Raw genomic sequence first — 21,665 nt, 5'->3', positions numbered from 1 at the left:
GTTATATTGACTCATATAAATTAATAATATCAAAAGAAAAAAAATGAAAATATTAAAGTTTGCTAATGAAGTTCTTCAGGCACAAACCAAAAATAAGTTTATAGAAGAGAAATTCGTAGTGGCACACATTTATTGTTAGGTGAGAAATTTTGTTTCAGAATACATAATAATAAAACAAAGGTAATGAAATTTGACAGAATGGAGAATAATAAGGCATTAAATATTAATAATAAAGCCTAAATAAATCCCTAATTACTATGAGTTATATCATTATTTTTGGTTCGATATTTTATGCATTAAAAATGGATAAGTAAAAAATGAATAATTGAAAATTAGGGAGTTCAGTTTAAAATACGAAACAGGTATTCATGAATTTTATTGCAATTACCAGTTAGGATTCACAAATAGAGTTTTAAAATATAGTCTTTCTTTGGATTTATCTTAAAAATTCTACCAAACAAAGGGTGTGAAACATTTAAAAAAACGATCCATAAGCACAAAACTAAACTGTTTACATTAATATTTATGTCTGTAAAATTGAGCCCATTTCTAAAATATTTATACTCAGTTGATCACTCACAATAGATAATTAATTATATATTAGAAAGTCTGATTCTCTAACTTCTCTATTTTCTAAACTGCATCTACAAAAGTTATTAAACCTGAAAACATTTTTCCAAAAATGTCTAAAAATATAAAAAAAAATCAGAACATACATACATTTCTAAATATCTACTGAAAATGGTAAATTTATTACAATCTATAAACAGTTTTAGATTTTTCCCTTCTCATGTGCCATTAAATATAAACACGGTTTTTTTAATTGGGGCATTGGATTGTTATGATTCTTATAATTATTGACTTGACAAAGAAAAGAAGCAACAAAAATATATTCTTTTATCAATTCTTTAGAAGAAATGAAAGAAAATGTTTTTTTTTTTAACAAGTAAAACCTTTATGCCATTTAAGATATTAAACATTTAGAAGTTTAATCTTTTTTTTATACCTTAAAATCTAACTTTTAAGAATTTTAAGAATAAGAGTGAAAATATTAATAATAAGCACAAGTATGTAATTTAATTAGTCTAGCAAATGATTTAGCAATAGTCTACTGCTGATGTACCGAGATGTAATTTAATGGGTCAGTCTTCCTCATGGTGATCTCCTCCCGATGTTATTCTCCTTTGGATGTTCTTTAACCATTCTTCCCTAGATAAGTACTATTGATTTAGTGTCTTACTGGTTTCAATGCACCACTTGGTAGCTAGTGGAGCATCCACTCCTTTTGTGGAATACTTAAATTTATTGACTTTGTACAGTTTAAGGTAAAATATTTTTACCAGTTTCTGGAAAAAATACTCCAAATTGCAAGTATATTAATTTATTGTGTAGGTAAGTGTACAATATTACATTTTTGAAAATTAAATTAACAGAAAAAGACATCAATATCATCTATTATTTCTTAATTATTTAACATTATACTTCAGGGATATTTATGTTTTATATATTTTTCTAAATTTTTATTTTATTCAGGCAAAAACATTGATGTATACCTGAAAATTAAATTATTTTGCATTCAATAGTTCCATTAAACTCTATGCCTACACAACATGTAGTTTATATGTTAAATATTAACATAGTTTAGAAGTTAATATTTAACAGGTAGGTGACTGATCCCAGAGTATGTATCTAGGATGGTTTGTGAAATAAATGTGAAAACTGCTAACTTTATATTTTTCTGTCCAATCCTGTAAGCAAGGCTTGTATCCATGTGGTATAATAGTCTGTAAGAAAATAATAAATGAATTAGATAGAACAAATTATCAAATATAATAATAACAACATGATATATCCATGGTTAGAAAGGAAGCTTTTATTACACACACGTGCGCGTGCGCATGCACACACAACACACACACACACACACACACACATATATATATAGGGAGAGGGACAGAGGGTCACACTTACAAAGGCACTCATTATAAAATAACTAAAAATTATTGAATTATTCACTTTATAATTTATGAAATTTGCCTTTCAACAGAACTTTGAAGTTAATTTTCAATATCTCTCCTTTAGCAGCATTGTTATAATATTATTATTATTATTACTAGTATTATCTTAAAAAATTTAAGAATAATCAAAAAAATATTTTTGACAACCTAAATTGGGTGCCATTCACAGTAATAAACTCTACTAAAGAAGATTCTAATTATCATTTAGTTTTATAACTCCTCTTTAAGATCTTTTAAGTTCTACTAATTTAAGAGTGTGTTGTGTATATTATTAAATAATTTTGAACTTGCTTTACTAATAGTTTTATTAATATTGTACTTTTGCCAGAATTCTGAAAGAAGAGAATTACAATAATAAGTACAAAAACTTAGTACTTAGATTCTCTTTCTTAGAATCTTAAATTATATTATATAGCCAACAGTTAACTGCAAATAGATTCTCTAAAAATTATATTAAATACATAATTTGTATTTATAAAATATTTGAAAAATGTAACTTATTTATAAAAAGTATATATATATTATACTTTATTATAAAGTATATAAATTATAATAATAATGGCTTTTATATGGGGATGTATTGGTATTTTTGTAATAAAAGCAGAGGAATCAAATTCTGCATTTCATGAAAATATAAGAAAGTCTGTCAGCTAACCTTAATATTATATATAAGTATTTACATTAAATACAGCACTGCCTGAATTTACACAGTGCTTATTTAGTGTTTGGCCACAGACATGTTTAAAAAAATTTAAAAAAACGTAATGTTTGTTGATGTTTTTAAAGATTTTTAATTATTGATTGCACATATTATGTCATATATGTAATAATATTAATGTTTGGATTTTATTAATGTTTTAATATGTAATTAATTTTTAATTTTAATCAATTGATAATGAGGAATTTCCTTGAAAGCAATTTTGATATACAGGAAAGAAAAAGATAAGAGAAAATTAATAAGATAAGGTAAGAGCTCTTATTGATGCTATACTTTGGTAGATTGTGTTGAATTTTGTTTATGCTTTTGGAATATATATGTAGAACATTAAATATATAAAACCTTTGATTTTAAAAACAGAAATTATTTTTTTAGGAAAACCTTATTAGTTAGTCAAAAAGTGCTACTTACTGAACATTTAATTTCCTTAAAAATAACCTATTCTTTCTTTTTCAGTTTAGCCTCTGGATCCACCATAAGGTATTACTTCAGAGGATGAATGAGGATGATATGTATGAATGTAAATGAAATGTAGTCTTGTACTGTCTCAGGTCAACCATTTCTGATATATGTGGTTAGTTGAAACCTAACCACCAAAGAACACCGATATCTGCAATCTAGCATTCAAATCTGTATAAAAGTTGTCCTTACTAAGATTTTAACCTTAGAACTCTTGACTTCGAAATCAGCTGATTTGCAATGATGAGTTCACCACTAGACCAACCTGGTGGGTTAAAAAACACATCTCTGGAATGGTCGATCTGAGACTGTACAAGATTACACTTCATTTACATTCATACACATCATCCTCATTCATTCTCTGAAGTAATAATACCTTATGGTGATTCCAGAGGATAAACACAAAAAAGAGAAAAAATATCTACTCAGATGATTCGTACTGGTCATTATTAATATTTTTGTTTTACATTTTAATCAGTTTAATTTTTTTACAGTACATTATAAATCGAACAAATAATTTTTATCAATTTATTACGAATCTCATTAGTAGTTTATTTGTTATTATGAGCATATGGTATAAGATAAATGTAAATTTCCACATACATAGTCTACTATTTGTTACTATTGAATATTTTTATACATGTTGATAGCATCATAAATAATGTTCACCAAAAGCAAATACTGGGTTAGCCTTTATCCTTCTATATTTCTTTTTTTTTAGGTGGGAGGGATGTATATAGTAAAATACTTCTTAGGTGAAACCTGTTATAATGACATCACCTTTGAACAGTTAATTATGTTTTCTTTTGACTGTACAAAATGGTTGTTAAGGGGCAACATCTTATTTCAACATACAAAATGAATTAAATAATAAAAACTCTGTGAAGCAACAGCAAATGAAATTTAACTTCTGCAATTTTATTGTCACAGGATTTTATATTGCCTAAACACACCAGTAACTTCTTTTACATTGATTTTAAAATTACAGCAAATTTGCTGCTGTATTGTCCATTATGTATTAAAACATATTTTGCTGAACTCTGTATCAAAATTAAAAAAATCAGAACAAAACAATGTAACAGTAGTAACCATTTATAGTTTACAGTCCATTACAGTTATATATTTATAAATAGAGATAAATTTATATTAATGGTAAAAAATTATTATTTTTTAAAACCCTAAGTGTGTTAAACTTAATAGTTTTATTATCAATTACTTTAATAAATTCAAATAAATCAATAAATTTATATTAATGGTAAAAAATTATTATTTTTAAAACCCTAAGTGTGTTAAACTTAATAGTTTTATTATCAATTACTTTAACTTCAACATTTTTTACCAAGTTACTAGTAATAGAAACTACTCTCTACATCAAAATCTGAGTAAAGAAGAAAAATTGATTTTTAGTAATCTAAATGAAGGATCATTTTTAAAACTTTTTTCCTTTGATATCATTTTAAACAATTTTCATTAACAGGACATAAATTATACTAATAAACACAGTTGTTGGCACGTGAATTTTTACTTTGTTCCTAATCTTACTTTTTATGCTGAATTCAAAAACCTAATCAGAATTTGTCTATCAGCAATGGTTTTTGTGAGATAACATTTTTCAAGTATTGCTTTTACAGAATTTTTTAAGGATAAATTATTAAATAAACTTATGTTTTAAATGATTTATAACAGAGAATGGGATACAAGCATAATGTTATGGAGGTAGTAGCTATATATGCATGATGATTCATTTAATATACCTTTTGATGTATCTGAACAGTGCAGTTTTATAATATATACAGAGTGAATTTAAGAATAGAAACAGCTTTATACTGTGTATCTGAGATGTATTTGGAGGCAGAAAGAAATAGGGCTCGACACAGTTAAAAAAAATGTGCTTTGTGGTAGGTTTTTAATTTTTGTCCCCAATTTTAGACCTGCCACATTGAATGAAACATATTCTTTTTAAATGGGAAGAGGGTCATATGATAAGTTTGATTTAAAATTTTACAAGAAAAACAATGGTGAAAGTCATTTTTCGGTTAATATTTTTGTTATTGAGTTGTAAGCATTCAAATTTGCAATGATGGAAAAATTGTGTTAACTATAAAATGAGGTAAACGCACTGCTTCAACAATTTTATTGCATAATGTATACAACAATGAACTTTAAACAGTGCTATAATATTGATAATATAAACAATAACTAACAATTAACAACACAGCCACAAATTAAATGATTATATCAATTGATGTTATTTACTTTAAATATTATAATATTTATTTAAAAATTTTAAATACAAGTAAATGGCTTTGATTGTAAATTACTATTGAAATAAATTCTAAAAGCATACCATTCTGCAATAAATGTTGAAAATGCTTCCATTCTATTGCTTGACAGCATGGTACCTCAAGTAATATCCATTTATACCTTGTTATGTCTGATGGTAAATGACCAAATTCGTCAATTATTCTTCTTTCAATTCATCAGTATCTGCAGGTTTTGTTTTGTAAACATTATGTTTCAGCTAGCCCCAAAAAAAGTTCTTCAGAGGAGATAGGTTTGGGACCTGGTAGACTTTTCTACAGCTCCTCTACGAACGATCCAGCAATTTGGAAATTGTTCATTTAAAATTTGCCATGCCATTAGACAATAATGAGGTGATGCCCCATCTTGCTGAAACCATACATTATTATTTAATTCTTGTCCAACATTTTCCAGGATATATGGTAAAATCCTATTTGCTGACAATATGCAGTAAGCATTTCCTATAATATTATCATCTAAAATAAAAAGACCCTATAATACAATGACCAACAATTCCCGCCCTAACGTTCACTTTCTGCAGGTGCTGTGTATGAGCTTCCAACATTAATCTGGGATTATTATCGCTCTAATATCAACAGTTTTGCTTATTCACATGCCCATTGAACATAAAAGTTGCTTCATCAGTAAATATTATTGAATTAGAAAAATTTGTATCCATGAATAATTTTTGTATTTTTACATTTTTGCCTCAACTTGGCAATCAAAATCATCTTCCAAAAGTTCTTACACCATGTATAGTGTATAAGGATGAAATTTATTTGTTTTAAGAATTTTTTGAACTCAAAAATAACTGATGTCATGTTGGACAACAGCTTTCTGAATCGATGAATGAGGATCTTCAACAAAGGTACGCATTACATCTGATGACTTTGCATCAGTTGTGACTGTTCTTGGTCTATCGGAGCAAGGACGATTCTTTACAGTACCAGTTTCTTCAAATCGCTGTACTGTCTTGATTACAGTCGATTTACTTATTGGTTCTCTGTTTGGAAATCTATTATTAAATAAATCACATGCCATTTGTAAATGCTGAACTCAGTTACCATACCAGTACATCAATAGAGTTATTCTTTTGATTTAATTTAAAGAAGACATTTTATTTGAAGATAAATATTTAATAAAACAAAATAAATGAATGCGAAAACTAATAATAAAACTTACACCAAAAATAAATGTTAACCTTTAGGCCTACAACTTAATTTCTACTAGCACTATCAAATTTTACCATTATAAGTATGTTGAAGTAAAAAGGTGAAATGAGGAGTTAATAAGTTGCATTGTTCAATGTAAAACAAACTGATTTGTTGTAAATTAACAACTGATAAGTAACAAACATCAGCTGATATTAATACTACGTTAATTTCTATTTAGAAAATAATGTCAGTTGATATAGCTGTTTAATTTATTGTGTTGTTAATTATTCGTTATTGTTATTATTATCAATATTATAGCACAGTTTAAAGTTCATTATGAATGTAAAATGCATTAAAATTGTTCATGTAGAGTGTTTACCTAGTTTTTTGTTAACACAATTGTTCCATCATTACAACTTTTAATGCTTATAACTTGATAACAAAGTCATTAACAGAAAAATGGGGTTTACCATTGTTTTTCTTGTAAAATTTTAAATCAAAATCATGTGTCCACTTTCCTATTTAAAAAATTTAAGTTTGATTCAATATGACAGATCCAAGATTGCAAACAAAAATTAAAACCCACCATAATGCAGATTATTTTTTAACTATGTAGAAAGAACCCCAGTTCTTTCCATCTCCAAATACCTCTCAAATATGCAGTATAAAGGTGTTTCCATACTTAAATATCACCCAGTACAATTAATACATCAGCGTTATTTAAATGTTCACTAAGTATACGTATATTGTGGTTTCATTATGTTTTGTGATTTACAGTTATTATATCAGGTGTGTTGCATTAGTAAGTAAATATGGCAAGGAAGTGGACACATGAGTTTTGCTATACTAATGGTCTGGCATAAACCACAGCATCATTTGTTGAACTCTTATTTCTGTGTTACAAACATTAAAGGAATTGGTAGTAAATCCAAATACATAGTACAGTTTCCAAATTTACTGTCTACTATAAGGCCAGTTTCTAATGGTGAGGACTTACTTGTAATGCATTCTCCCAACCCATCTATGTTAGGAAGATGATCAGAATATGACGTAACCACTGAAGTTCAGAAAAAGGATCTAGATGATGTTACTTTTGAAGCAGAATTCTCTTTCTGTGATCCTCATCTGATAAGTCAAGATGAATTAATTAATCTTATTTGAAATTTGAACTTGTCAAACCAACTAGCTGAGCCTTTGGCAACTAGGATGAAAGAATAGAATCTTCTCTATACTGACATTAAAGAGTGTTTCTTTCTTAAACATCAGTAAGAGTTTCAAGATTTATAACCTGAAGAAAATAGTTAAGTATATTGTAATAATACTTATGGTGTCATGGATGGACTTCATCATGAATATAATTCCTCAGAATGGGTACTGTTCATTGATTCTTTGAAAACTAGTTTAAAGGCTATCCTTTTTGACAATGGTAACAGATTTCCTTTTGTGCTTTTAGCAACTAACATGAAAGAAACATATAACAATATGAAAATACTGTTCAAAAAATTCATTACAAGTACCGTTGGGCTCTATGTTGTGATATAAAATTTAGAGTGTTATTAATGGATATGCAAAATTGTCTCTTTTTGCTTGTTATGTGAATAGGAAAACAGGAACAAGACAAATCATTGTATCAGGAAGGACCAAAGTGTGGAGCACTTACGCCTGGACAGAAAAATATTGTATATCTTGCACAAGTTTTCTCCGCAGTGATTTTGATGAACTATTAAGCCAGTTGAAAAATCAGCTTGGGGATTATTTAAGTGTGCAATACTTTTTTAAAAATCAGAAATCCCTCAACAACATGACTTAGTGGGTGAATTATTCCAGTCATACAAACATATGTGGTTTATCTCTTAAAATAATGTTTTGGATCCACACCAGGATTTAAGACAAATTAGGCACCGTGAGTAATGAGCATGGGGGCACTTCCATCAACAAACACCAGTCACTGAAAACAGGTAGCAGCAACAATGTTCGCAGATATTGTTGGACGCTAAAAAGAGATGTTCCACACGTCAAACATAAAAGGAAAACAATTACTAAATTTTAGTTAAGAACCCTACATGCATTTACATTTTCTTACATTTCTTGTAATGTTTATCTGTGTGTCATAAAAAATAGATGGGCGATGCAGAGAATTTATTTTCATATTTGAATTCAAGATGAAAAGTTTATTAGGATCACATATGTTATTACTTGGGCCAAAAAAAATTAATTTTTTCCTCAGTGTTAGTGATTTGAGTGTTAACTATCTCAGTGTTAGCTATTTCTTTCATAGCATTTGTTAAACTGCACTGATACTAAATATGAATAAACTTGTATTTACTCTTCATATAGATATCCAGTTTATTTACCATATAGTTTTTAATACAATATTTTTTAATTTTGACTGAAACTTTTTTTATAAAAAGGCAGATATAAAGATAACACTGTTTTGCACATTAACTATTATCAAATGATTCTTGACAATGTTTCTTGCCTTATACAATTCTTAGCATTTTTAATCAGTGTCTTTTGCTCAATGGAATGCAAATATTTTCTGTTTACTGAACTAGTTTTTTGTCAGAAGGATGAAGAGAAATCATGAAAATTCCTTGATCAAAACACTATTATTTGATAAAAAATGAATTAATAAATTTAAGAAGTGGTTGTAGTCAACAGTAAGACATTAAACATCATACGGAATAATAAAGATGCAACATACAAAGATAAATAAATATAGTGTGGCACATAAAAACAAAATTTTTTTAATTAAAAAAATTGTTTTTGAAAGTGCTAATATTTGAATATGTATTTTAAGTGTTGTATGAAATTGAGTTTTAAAAATTTCAGTTTCATTGACTCAGTAATATTTAAACAACTATCAAAAGGTGTAATTTTGTTTCTGTATTAGGAAATATTTTAATTTAATTTTAAACAAAATAATTATTTGATATTTGAGTAAAAATAGAAATTAAATCATAATCAGGTACATTTTTTATAGTGAAATATTATGTCATGTAAAAATAATTTTGTTATTTGATTCAAAAAATACATTTATTTTTTTAGATTACAGGTACTGCCTGCTTTGGTTATTTAGCCCACATGAATATGGAATTTGTAGTATTAGATAAATGCAATGCATGACTGGGATTCAAACCTAGGATCTCTGGATGAAAGGCAGAGTTCCTACCACTCTGTCACAGAGATTGGCAATACATTATTGTTTTATAAATATAGATTAATGTAAATGCATATAAATTTAGAATTTTTAATTTGCCGACAGTTGCTCTACACGACTGTTTTATATTACTAAAAATTTGCTAGTACATTTTGTGTCCTAAACTCATTCTGATATTTTCAAGCACCTTAAAGATATTTATTTTTTTATTTTAGACTTAAATACATGTAGACATAATAAATGGTTAAAATCTTTCATTATATATTATTTATATTTCATTATGTATTACCAGGATTTCCTCATTTTTATCCCTACATTCTTTGTGTGTAAAATAAAAAAATACAAATGTATTTTTAAATTTAAATAATTGTAATTTAAAGCTAACAATAAAATAAAATTAAATATGATATCTGCTATTTAATTTTTTCTCTATGTTACATGAGTAAATTAATTTCTCTATTAATCACAATTAAAAGTGAATGTTATTTGTAAATGAAAAAAATTAAGTTGGTCAAACAAATTATATCAAAATAAATTGAGATATAACAGAACAAAAATAACTTACTTTGATTATATAGGATGGCACATCTTCAAACCATTTTCTTGAGACAGCAGTATACTTGCCTAGAGGTACAAATGCTAAACCAACCAGTTCTCCTTTGTGATAAAGTGGTAGAAGTGGAATGAATATGGAACAATCATCAGTCTGTCCATAAGAGTAATGATTTCCTGGAAAAGAAGTAATAAAATATTTTTTAATGATAATAATATTAAATTGTACTTCATAGTTATACAATTTTTTTCCTTTTAGGGTGAAAAACGGTTTCGTGTCATCATCACCCGGAATAAAAATATAAGAAAAACAAACACATAACTAAAACTACACTAAAAACTAAGAATATTAAACAAAACAGAAACTTACAACTAATATCAGTTGGAATAATAATAAGATAAATTTATTGAACAAACTTAAAAATAGAACAAAAAAATATATAAAATTCAAATTCTCATAAACAAAATATAGCAAAGTCTGAGAGGAATGTAAAGGGTCCAATCTCAAATAACAACAATATTAAATAACTAACATAAAAACATAATAATTACAAAAAAAACAACACAGAAAAAATAATATTAAATTTTTTGTTATATATTGATCTGTCAGAGAAATAACATCTGGTCTAAAATTTCCTTACCATTGCGCAGGATTCATAGAATGATTCTGGGTAATCTGTATTTACAACACAAGACCATATAACATATGCAACCCATAAGGATGTGGCGCACAGTCATGTGGCTGGCACATGATATGCGTAATGGAGCTTTTTCTCCTGACATCAAAAACTCACAAATAGTCCTAACCATAACTCTGTACTCATACAAGCTAAGAATAAGAGTCATTTACCTTATTTTTAAAAAATAAAATAGGGAGACTGACAATACAAAAGTAGATAAAAAAAATATTACTTACTAAATACTACCATATTATAAAAATAAATAAGTAAATAATAAAAATATTATCTACTAAATATTATCCATATTACTTTTTACTAAGTGCTACATGTGATTTCATCTAGCCATTTAGTAATTTGTTTAATGACAGTATATGAATTATTTCTAAATATCTCATTAAACAAATAATATCCAAATAATATTAATAAATAATAAATAAATAATCTAAGACAAAATAATAACAATCAATAAGAAAAAATTTGATCTCAAATTTTGATTTAAAAGATGTCAAATCAGAATATAAATTTACTTTAAAAAGTTGAAAAAAAGTGAAGTGTATAACCAAATACAGTTCAAAAAGTACTCAAGAATAAGTGACTATTTTAACAAAGCAACATATTTTGTAAGTATGAAGATTTCTGAAAATAGTATGTGCTAAAGAAAAGAATGGGATTTCAGAGTAAAAGAAAATGTTAAATGAAAAGCAATTATTATTGTTAAGTAATCTGGAGCGTTTAGAAACTGGAGAGAATGTAGCTGGACTGCTTACAGTGCATATGCAGTTTCAAAAGTTAAGTTTAAAAAATAAAAAAATTTTATTTCAGTAAAGAGTAATCATTATAGGCTGGTGGTAAACCGACTGATCTAGTTTGAGATAAATTTTGAGAATTGTTAAAGAGAGGTGTTAAGGGAAAAATATAATGACTGTCCTATCTGTGAAGCAGTTATCATGTCACTACAGAATATGCCACGGAAACCAGCAATCTATTATCTCATTACATATTCCATCTCCTTTTTATTTTGTTTAATGATGATGAAGGCAGCATTTGATAAGTAAGACATTTATCGTTATTACTGATTCTACCCAATAAGTTTTTTCAAGTAGATGGATACAGAGATTTCTCAATAATTATGTTGTGTTTTTCAATAATGTTATGATTTTAGAGCATTCTGAAGGATTGGTGCTAAAAATTCAGAAAGAAGTGTCCAGAAGTACATGATTAGAGGAAAAGGATTACAATGTTTTGGGACCATAACGGAATTTACCAGAATTCATGGAACTTGGAAACTCAATAATATCAGGAGTTTATTATAAAATTCTGAAGAAAATATTGTGAATGCTCATGTAGAATTCTTTTCTTCTACATAACATTGCATGCTCCTCTTCCAAAGATCACAAAAAGTCTTTACTTGAATAGTTCAACTGGAAGATTTTCAGCCATCACCTTCACTTAGGTGAAGCTTTGACGGGCAACTCAGCTCTTAAAAAATGATGAGGAGTTCAAGGATGAGGTGGAGAGCCTGAAGGCAGAGTTTTTTTTAGAGGGTTTGCAAAAGCTATTGTGTTTTTTTAAACAGCTAATCTATTAAAACAAATCTTGTGTTTTCTTTGTATCTGGAACAGGAAGGGAAGAAGACTGTGCGTACCTCTAATATTAGTGTCCAGTCTGTCAGAAACCAAGCAATTTCATGAGGCAGGAAGCAGGCAATAATTGTTTGGGAAAATGTAAAATTCTACTGAAACAAGTAACAACTACAACCGTATAATTATCACTTCCAAAACAAATTATGAAGCCTAAAAAAGAATTTAAAAAACAGAAATATATAAAGTTATTATATACAGCCATACAAGATATCAAACTAAAAATCAGTTTTTGTTTTTACATTAATGAGCAAAGCTAATATAAAAAACCTTTTTTTGTATGTTAATAGTGATTACAACAAACTCTTACATTCATAAAACATACCCACATCTATTAAAAAAATAAAATTGAGATTCCTTTTTTTATTTTTAAATTTTTTGTATTTTTGTTTTTAACATAGTGATTCAGTATTAGAATAGTGTGAGTAAAATATGAAGTTACCATCATTTTACTAATTATTTATTTACCACTTATTTATTATGGTGAGGAAAATATTCTTAAATGAGGTAAATGCATTTTTCCAGTTAAAACCTGCTTTAGCCTTTCTATAAAAGTTTTTTGATTATAGTTATCAATATCATATTTAATTTCTCCATTAACTCTGCCCCTTTCTGAAATAACTTACATTCAAATTATTTCGTTTTATAGATCTCCAAAACCTTTTTGTTCTAATGCTTGTGAATAAGTATAGGTACCTAAATTTCTTTAAAAAATATTGCCTGTCTGCAATTGATTACCACTTCATAAGTAAATAATGAAGAAACATCATTGATGGTATAATCTCCAAATGACTGCCAACTGATTTTATGTTTGAAAACTGTCTTATTCATATATATTTATACAAATCAGCTTCCTTCTTTAGCATAAAACTCTTAAAAATCTATTTAAATGATCTTGTAACTATTATTATTAAATATAAAAGTTAAACTTCTCTCCATGATAACTGCTTTTATCAATTTATTATCAGCAAATCTATATATTGTTCTGTGGCAATCATTACTACAATCCAATTATATTAATGTAACTATTTTTAATAAATGTTTTCAGAAGGTAGATTATAGAAAATCTCTTTTTCATTAATCTATTGCAAAACATTGAACAAGTATACCAACACTAAACATTCCTCTACTATTCCATTATCTAGTTATCATTTAAAAAAGACTGATATCGGTTGGTATAGATATTTATATCAATAATTAATATGTGAACTAAAATCTATCGGCTAGAAATCACAAATAAGCAAATAACTACTTTACCTGCATTATAAAAGTAAATTAAATTACTCACATAAAGGTGAAAATTTTTGAAGAAAATAAATCTCAAAACATTATTTGTAGAGTATTAGTACAGAAATAAAACTAATATTATTATTTTTAACATGGTGCTTTTTCTGTAATTACCTTCAAGCACAGTTACTCATACATTTTGTAAATAAGTTCAAGTGCTAACATAATGAAATAGATTTAATAATGAATTAAAGCAATAACTTTCCCATGTTGTATTCATTTTTACTAGAACTGATAATTTAATAAATAATAAAAATATTAACAATAAAATAAGTAAGTTGTTTTTAAAACCTTGCACTAGTAGTTAATTTCAATAGTAATGTGGAGTTTCACAAACATTGCAAAAACCATCAGTCTCATGAACAATAAAATCTGTTTTTAGCAAAATTCTGTAGAGTTATATTTTGTGAGATTTTATTGATAATCTAGTTTTTTTAATACTGAGAAAAAATAAATGATATATTGACTATATTACCAATTTGGCTTAACTTTAAAAAAAAAAAATATTTTACTTAACAAAATACAAACGTTCTTTATTAACTACATAATATAATCTCAATCAATATCAAATATGTGCGTACATCTGGTTTTCTCAGTGACATATTCTTTTTCTAAAAAAACTGTCTGATGATATTAAAAATTACATTTTTTAAGCATAGATGATTCTCTCTATAAAATTGGCAATATCCATGGTATTATTTTAACAGATATTAGTGAAAATTAATTGAAATGTTCTCACCCATCCATGCCAAAAATCCCTGCTTTTGCCAGCCTTTAGCTTGTGCATCGCATTCCTTACGAGGTATCTCTGTCCAGCCAGTGCTTAATCTTACCCACAAACCATCAGCTGTTTCATCTTTAGTAATTTTTCCTACGCCATTATTTTTCAAATTATCTAAAAAAAAAAACAAAAATAAACAATCATATAATTTTTGAAACTGAGTGAATGAAAAATGCAACTGAGTGTATGAATGGGTTAATGCAACTTATACAAAATATACAAATCTTTAACTTTAACAAATACAAAAATATTCATTTATATTATTAAATAAAAAAAATTATTGTAGTTTTTGAATTTTATTAAGCAAACAACTCATCCACAGTAAATGGGTAATGTAATTTCAGAAATTTGTTTTGAGATAATTAAGCAGCTCCTTAATTGGTCTGGATCTTCTTCAGTTCTATTTGCAATTTGAAAGTGAGATATTAATTGTTTTTTAATATTTAAAAAAGAATTATATGATTTCATCATACCAATCAATATGGAAATTAATTGACGGGCCTTTTAATTAATTAATTGACTCTTTATTGAAATTAATTGACGGGATAAGTAAAATATCCTTTTGTATGACCTTTGGCTTTAAGGTAACAAAATGCTAGCAGCAAATGATTGCTGTTGCAAAACTATGGTAACGTTAAGTCATTTGTATATTCTCTGTAGTTTACAACATTTTGTTGATGTAATTTACGGTTTAATAGTCCAATCAGATTAACATTATTCAGAATTTCTTGTTTTTAAAATTTTCAATTCCTGTAAGTTTTAGTATTATGAAATTTGGGAAACCCTGAGGCAGTCAGGGCTTGCCACAAAAGCCAACTTATATGGCTGATACAGTGATAAATAACCCTGAATATTCTCAACATTGAAATACAATTAAATCAAACAAAATTTTAAACTTTAAAAATAAAAAAAATTATTTAAAAATTACTTTTGTCTTTTTTATTGTTTTTCCTACTATTTATTTAACAAATTTCATTTTTTTTTTAAAAAATTATTTAAATTCCAATTAGCAAAACTGAGAAAATAACATTAAATTTAATTGCCTAAATTAAATTTCTTATCCTTTGCGATGGAATAAACAAAAATTTCCAAATATTAAAATCAAGTACATTAGAATTATTTTTTTAATTTACTGGCTAAAGATAAGGGTTTCCCTTTAAACTCAGTTAATTATGAATGAATAAGGCGTTCCATTTTGATCTATACCTAAGTAAATAAATCCATAGAACACTATGTGTTAAAATCTTGGAACATAAAAATTAAAATCACTTTTGACAATCTTTTTTCAAGGTAATATTAGGTGTTTAAAACATATAAAGCAAGAAAGATGGGACAATATATTTCATCTTTTTGCAGAAATCTCCATGCTGTAGTTTTTTTTTGTTTTTGGTTTCATGATAATTCACAACTTTTATGATTGTACAACTGTGTTGCTTATAAATGTGGTGATAGAGACTGTGGACTATAAAAAAAGATGTCCACATTATTTAGGCTGATATCTTGTACAAAACACTGAAGATCATTCCCTGAAGAAAAACCTTTTGGACATAATGAAACAAAGAACAACAGAATATTAAAATTTAATTTTTAAGTTTATCAAGATCTGCTGTTATTAGGCAGTTCTGACTGACTGGATTTTCTAGAAAAAAAGGCACACAACCAAAACAGTAACTTTAATCCACCTGGATATGAAATTTAAGGCATATTATGATGATGCTTTTTACCACACTTTACCAAACTTGTCAAAGTTATCTTTACCACATTGTCAAAATTTGATATGATTTCCCTTATAGGGGGAAATGAATGCATATTTTACTACTGTTTGGCTGTTTGCACCAGTTTATATTACTAATAATATTCATACAATATGTATTAGATTTAAAAATGCCATGTCTAAAAACAATATAAAATTTATTTATAGTAGAAGAACTTTTAGAAGTAAGAAGTAACTTTTATTAATGAGAAATAGCAACACAACTTTATGTTTGTCTAAAATATTTTAACTGTATTATTAACAATATTAAAAGTATTGTTTAATTAGTTAAACAATTAACAATATTAACATTTACAATAAAAAAAAATTAAAAGAAAAATCTATATAATATCTATCTATATAATCTATAAAGCCCAAATCTAATAACTAAATTTGTTACAAGTGAAATAGGACTTACGCTCATTGCTTTGTAGATAGCGTTGAAGTATTCTGTATTTTTTATTTATTTATTAATCATTACAATACTTATAATTTTAGGTACTTGTTAAAAAAAAAATATATATATATTTTTTTACTGAAAAGCATAACTTTTATGATAAATATATAGTAGTTCTTTTCTAAAATTCAACTAGTTTATTAACATATATGCAATATTAATTTTGTATTTAGGATTATTATTGATATTATTATCAATAATAATCATAATATTTATCATTTATAATATAATATGATGATATTATTTCATAATAAATATGAAATTCATATTCATTTATAAAATAAAACAAAAACAAAAAATCTGATGTGGATACCACACCACTTCCTTGAACGCCTATTAAATTACATATATACATTTTTTTTAAATGAAAATGATATAACATTTTATATCATTAATAACTTCTGATATTTTTTCATATTTTTTTTATTGTTATTATAGAACTTTTATTTATTGTAAAAAATCTTTTTACAATCAGGGGTTAATAATTATTAATAAATCAATACATTTAAATAAAAAAAAAAGTTAAAAAAAAGGAGATAGTGTCAGATTCGAATCAATGTGCCTTCCCCTTGTAAGATCCAAATATTTCATTAATTGAAGTTTCATTTGGTTATAACTCTGGAACCAATGAAAATAGGTACCACTTATGATATATCATTGAAAAACTCTCAGTGAGGCTTATTACTGCAGTTAAGAAAAAATTATTGGTCACTTCTGGTTCAGTCAATTGCAATTAAAATGGGAGGTGCACAACTAGATGTTACAACAGTCCTAAATCCAAAATTTCAACATCCTAGGGCTAATCGTTTTTGAGTTATGCAAGATACATATGTATGTACAGACGTAATGCTGAAACTAGTCAAAATGGATTCAGGATGGTCAAAATGGATATTTCCATTGAAATCTGAAAACTGAAATTTCTCGTGATCACAATACTTCCTTTACTTCGTACAAGAAAGTAAAACGATAAGGCAGTTTATTTCCAGATTATCTTTATGTGTAATATTGAGAATAGGAAGAACTTTTATTTAGCAAAAAAAATTATATTTACATTTTTTAATTCATTTACATATAAAATTAAAAAAAAATATATATTAATCAGATGTAATTATAAAATAAAGTAGTTAAAGTCCATATTTATACTTAGAATATTAAATATATGAAATAATCAGCAAAAAAAATATTTGAAGATATTACATAAATAAAATAGAGATAAAGAAAATAATTAGTGTTCATTAAAATTATATTACAATCAATTAATTGTGTACATAAAATAAAGATGAAAAATATTCTAGGATTTTTTTAATTATATTTAATTAATATGTTTAAAAACTCATCAACTACTATTGTTACTGTAAGTTAAAATTTTTATAAATTTTTTTTTTAATAAACTGATGGATAGTATCTTTTAAATGGATTGACAATTTATAAACAATGACAATGGAAGCATAATAAGGCTTTTAGTGAATCAAAATATTGTGTTGAGTTACGTGAAAACTCCTCTCTTTTCTGTTTAGATATAAATGAATATTCCGTTTTTAGAACTTTATTATAATTCTTTATAATCAATTTATTTTTTGTTATTCAGCAAACTTGAATAGATAAAACTATAATATAATATGTAAAGTATAATGTATTAATGATATTTAATTACCTGGATTAGTGAACAAGAAATCTGCATACCACAACTCTTTTCCAAGAAAAATTGCATGATTAAACACTGATATATTATCATATTTGTATGGAAATGTTAAAAAATCATCAGTTATTTCATTTTTTAAATGCTTAAAATAAGAAAATAACAAAATTAAAATTAATTTAAGTGTATTATTATTTAAATAACATAAATAAAAAGATATATAAAATGGTAATATACTACTACTAGTTTAAATGTAGGTAAATCTGTTGAATATTGGGTATTGCTAAAAAATTTAAATCCCTGTTAATCAGTATCCAAGTAGTCTCAGTCCTAGTAATATGAATTTTTTGTTAAATCAGAGGTGATAGTAAAGATACAAATTATGTTTATATTTTTATTTAATTCATATATTCAGGATCAAAACAAGAAATACTATGGAAAAGATGGATGAGGATAGAATATATATATATATATATATGAGCAAAGTATGATAAAGGTAAAAAAACTGTATTACATGAAATTAATAACTGCAATGTAGCACAGGAGGGATGGTCGAAAGAGAATATTATCAGGTAGAGGAAAAAATATCAATAGATGTTACTATTGAAAGATAGAGAAAACGTTGAACAAATGAAAGCAAATTGTATCATTATAAGAGGTGCTAGTGGAAAACTATGAATAACCTTCGTTAAGTTGATAAGAAAGATTAATACAAGGGAGAACATACTTACAACTACACTATGTAAGTAGAAGGGCTGTACAAAGGAAATATATTTTTAAATATACACAGAACTGTGGGTAGGAAAGACATTTTTGATATAGTTCCAAATTTCAGAGTAGGAAAAGGGAAATAGATGATTTGAGAAATGATTGTGCATAAAGATCAGAATTTGATAGATATCTGAAAGACATAATGGAAAACGTATATCTGCTGCTACACTAAAGAAAGCAGGATAAGGTACATATAAGAACTATTACACTACCAGTTTAATGTCTAATGTATCAAATGTACTCACTATAGATAATTACATATGAACAGAAAGTGTTTTCTAAAAAGCTTAAAAAAAGGAAATAAAATAATAATTATTAATTTCAGTATATTAGTATTTAAATAAAAATAAGCAAAACGACATTTAAATTATAGAATAATTTTACTACCACTAGTTTGAATGATAAATCTGATGATTTTTAACTGACATCTGCTGAAAAATCTGGTGAAAGGTATAACAGATGAAGCCCATCTCAGTTTCCAAAAAAGTTTAGGTACAAGAAAAGCCATTTTGATTATCAGAGTAATTTTAGGAAGTAGACTTGAGAAATATAAAGATATCTGTATATCTTAATCATTTGAAGAAATCATCTAAAAATAGAGAATGGAATAAACCGTTTTAAATTTTAATTCGGGAGCAATCACATGCTCCATGTCACCTGTTTGGGTGCTGTGAGTCAACCTGACCCACATATGGAATTTTTGTTTTCAACTGTTTTATTTTTGTATTGTTACACAGTTTGTAATTGATATTAGATAATTAGAAAACACATTCTCATAATGTTTTTTATTTATTAAGCAAATTTAAATTTTACAAAGAAAATGCTTACAAATTTATTTTACAAAAATATTCTGGTGAACTTTCTAAGTTTTCTAAAAAATTAAAAAATTATTGCATGAAGTATTACTGAAAATAATTTTATATTTAAATGATACTGAGAACATACATTTTACTTATGCTTAGTTAAACAATTGAAAAAGTTAAAGTCGCAAAAATCATGTAAATAAACCATAAAAAACATGACTAATGGATAACATAATATTATTTACTGTCGGCAGAGTCTAACAATTTGCTTAATTAATTTAAAAAAAAAAACAACATTTTTATAGAATCAATATATATATTTATATATCCTATTATTTTTTTAATAATACAATCATTAAAAAAAACACTGCCAGGCTCCAGTGGAATATTAGCTTATCTTGCCATGCATGACCTTACAACCAGGCAGGTGAAAAACTATGTTTTGTTGCTAAATGTGCACTGATTGTGCAGGCTTAGCTTGTGTAGGCTAAAGGAATTTCATCTTCCAAAGTGCTATTGTCAGCAGCGTTATCATCCCATATTTCTTCCTCCAAACTCTGTTCCGTATCCATATTTCTTTCACGATCATCAACTTCTTGTTCTTCAGAATCAACATTGCTACCAATATCAGTTATCTCCTCTGGAAAATCATTCTCTGCAAATTCTTCCTTTTCCAAATACTGAAGAATTGATTGTTCATCCGTGTTACTAAAATGTTGTCAATATAATCATTGAATAATACTCAATAATCAATTTAAAAAAATATATAGTCATAAAATATGAATACAAAATAATTATTTAATTACTAAAACAAAGTCAAAAGCAAAAAATGTAACACACTGCTACAAAGTTTTTAATATATGCAAACGGCTGCTGTGGGTCATGGTGATCCGCACAAGTTACTCTTCAATCAATGCTCTACTCGAACTAAATGAACAAGTATATTTTGTGTAGATTGGGGGCAGGTAGGAAGATACAAGGCGTAGCCTAAAAGAGCCGTCTACAATATAGTTGGAGCAGAAAAAACAATAGCAAAGCGGGCCACAGTGTTCCGTAGTGACTTCTTGCGGATTGAGAAACATTGGACTGAGAGAAATTATTTACAAACTATACTGATGTTAATAGTTGTAGTAGTGTAAGATGAAGATGAACTGTAAACAGCTATGAAAGTAAATATGATGGCAAGCATTGTAATTCAGAAAGATGATTTAGTAAGGTAAGGATGTAACCTTTTTCATCTTGTATAGAAGAAGCAATGTAGAAACTGAAGAAAAAATCAGAAGTTGTGCAACTATTCAAGAAAAGAAAAGAAAGACATTAAGATCTGCTAATGAAATGTTCTTTTAAATAAAATCAAAAATAAATTAGAAAAAGTTTCGAATGCTAATGATTTATTTATACCTTGGAGAAAAATTCACTCCGAATATAATTGAGACTAAAACAAAGGAAGTTTAATCTGTCAAAAGGAAGGTAATGAAGAAATTAAATATTA

The 21,665-nt window shown here is 26.5% G+C and overlaps 1 protein-coding gene across 1 annotated transcript in view; it reads right to left on the bottom strand.

Annotated features, from left to right (window-relative positions):
• Nucleotides 1–1,365: 1,365 nt before the first annotated feature.
• LOC142321830 (uncharacterized) overlaps nucleotides 1,366–21,665 on the bottom strand; it is a 118,284-nt gene continuing 97,984 nt past the window's right edge. Inside the window, exons 5-8 of the mRNA XM_075360277.1 lie at nucleotides 18,615–18,744; nucleotides 14,709–14,864; nucleotides 10,376–10,539; nucleotides 1,366–1,784 (exon numbers count right to left, since the gene is read on the bottom strand). Coding sequence (XP_075216392.1) covers nucleotides 1,656–1,784; nucleotides 10,376–10,539; nucleotides 14,709–14,864; nucleotides 18,615–18,744 — 579 coding nt within the window. The 3' untranslated portion in view covers nucleotides 1,366–1,655. The remainder of the gene's footprint in view (nucleotides 1,785–10,375; nucleotides 10,540–14,708; nucleotides 14,865–18,614; nucleotides 18,745–21,665) is intronic.

Source organism: Lycorma delicatula, chromosome 3 (assembly GCF_047948215.1).
Source record: "Lycorma delicatula isolate Av1 chromosome 3, ASM4794821v1, whole genome shotgun sequence".
In the NCBI taxonomy this organism is placed as follows: domain Eukaryota; kingdom Metazoa; phylum Arthropoda; class Insecta; order Hemiptera; family Fulgoridae; genus Lycorma; species Lycorma delicatula.
This window is presented reverse-complemented; position numbering and strand designations above follow the sequence as displayed.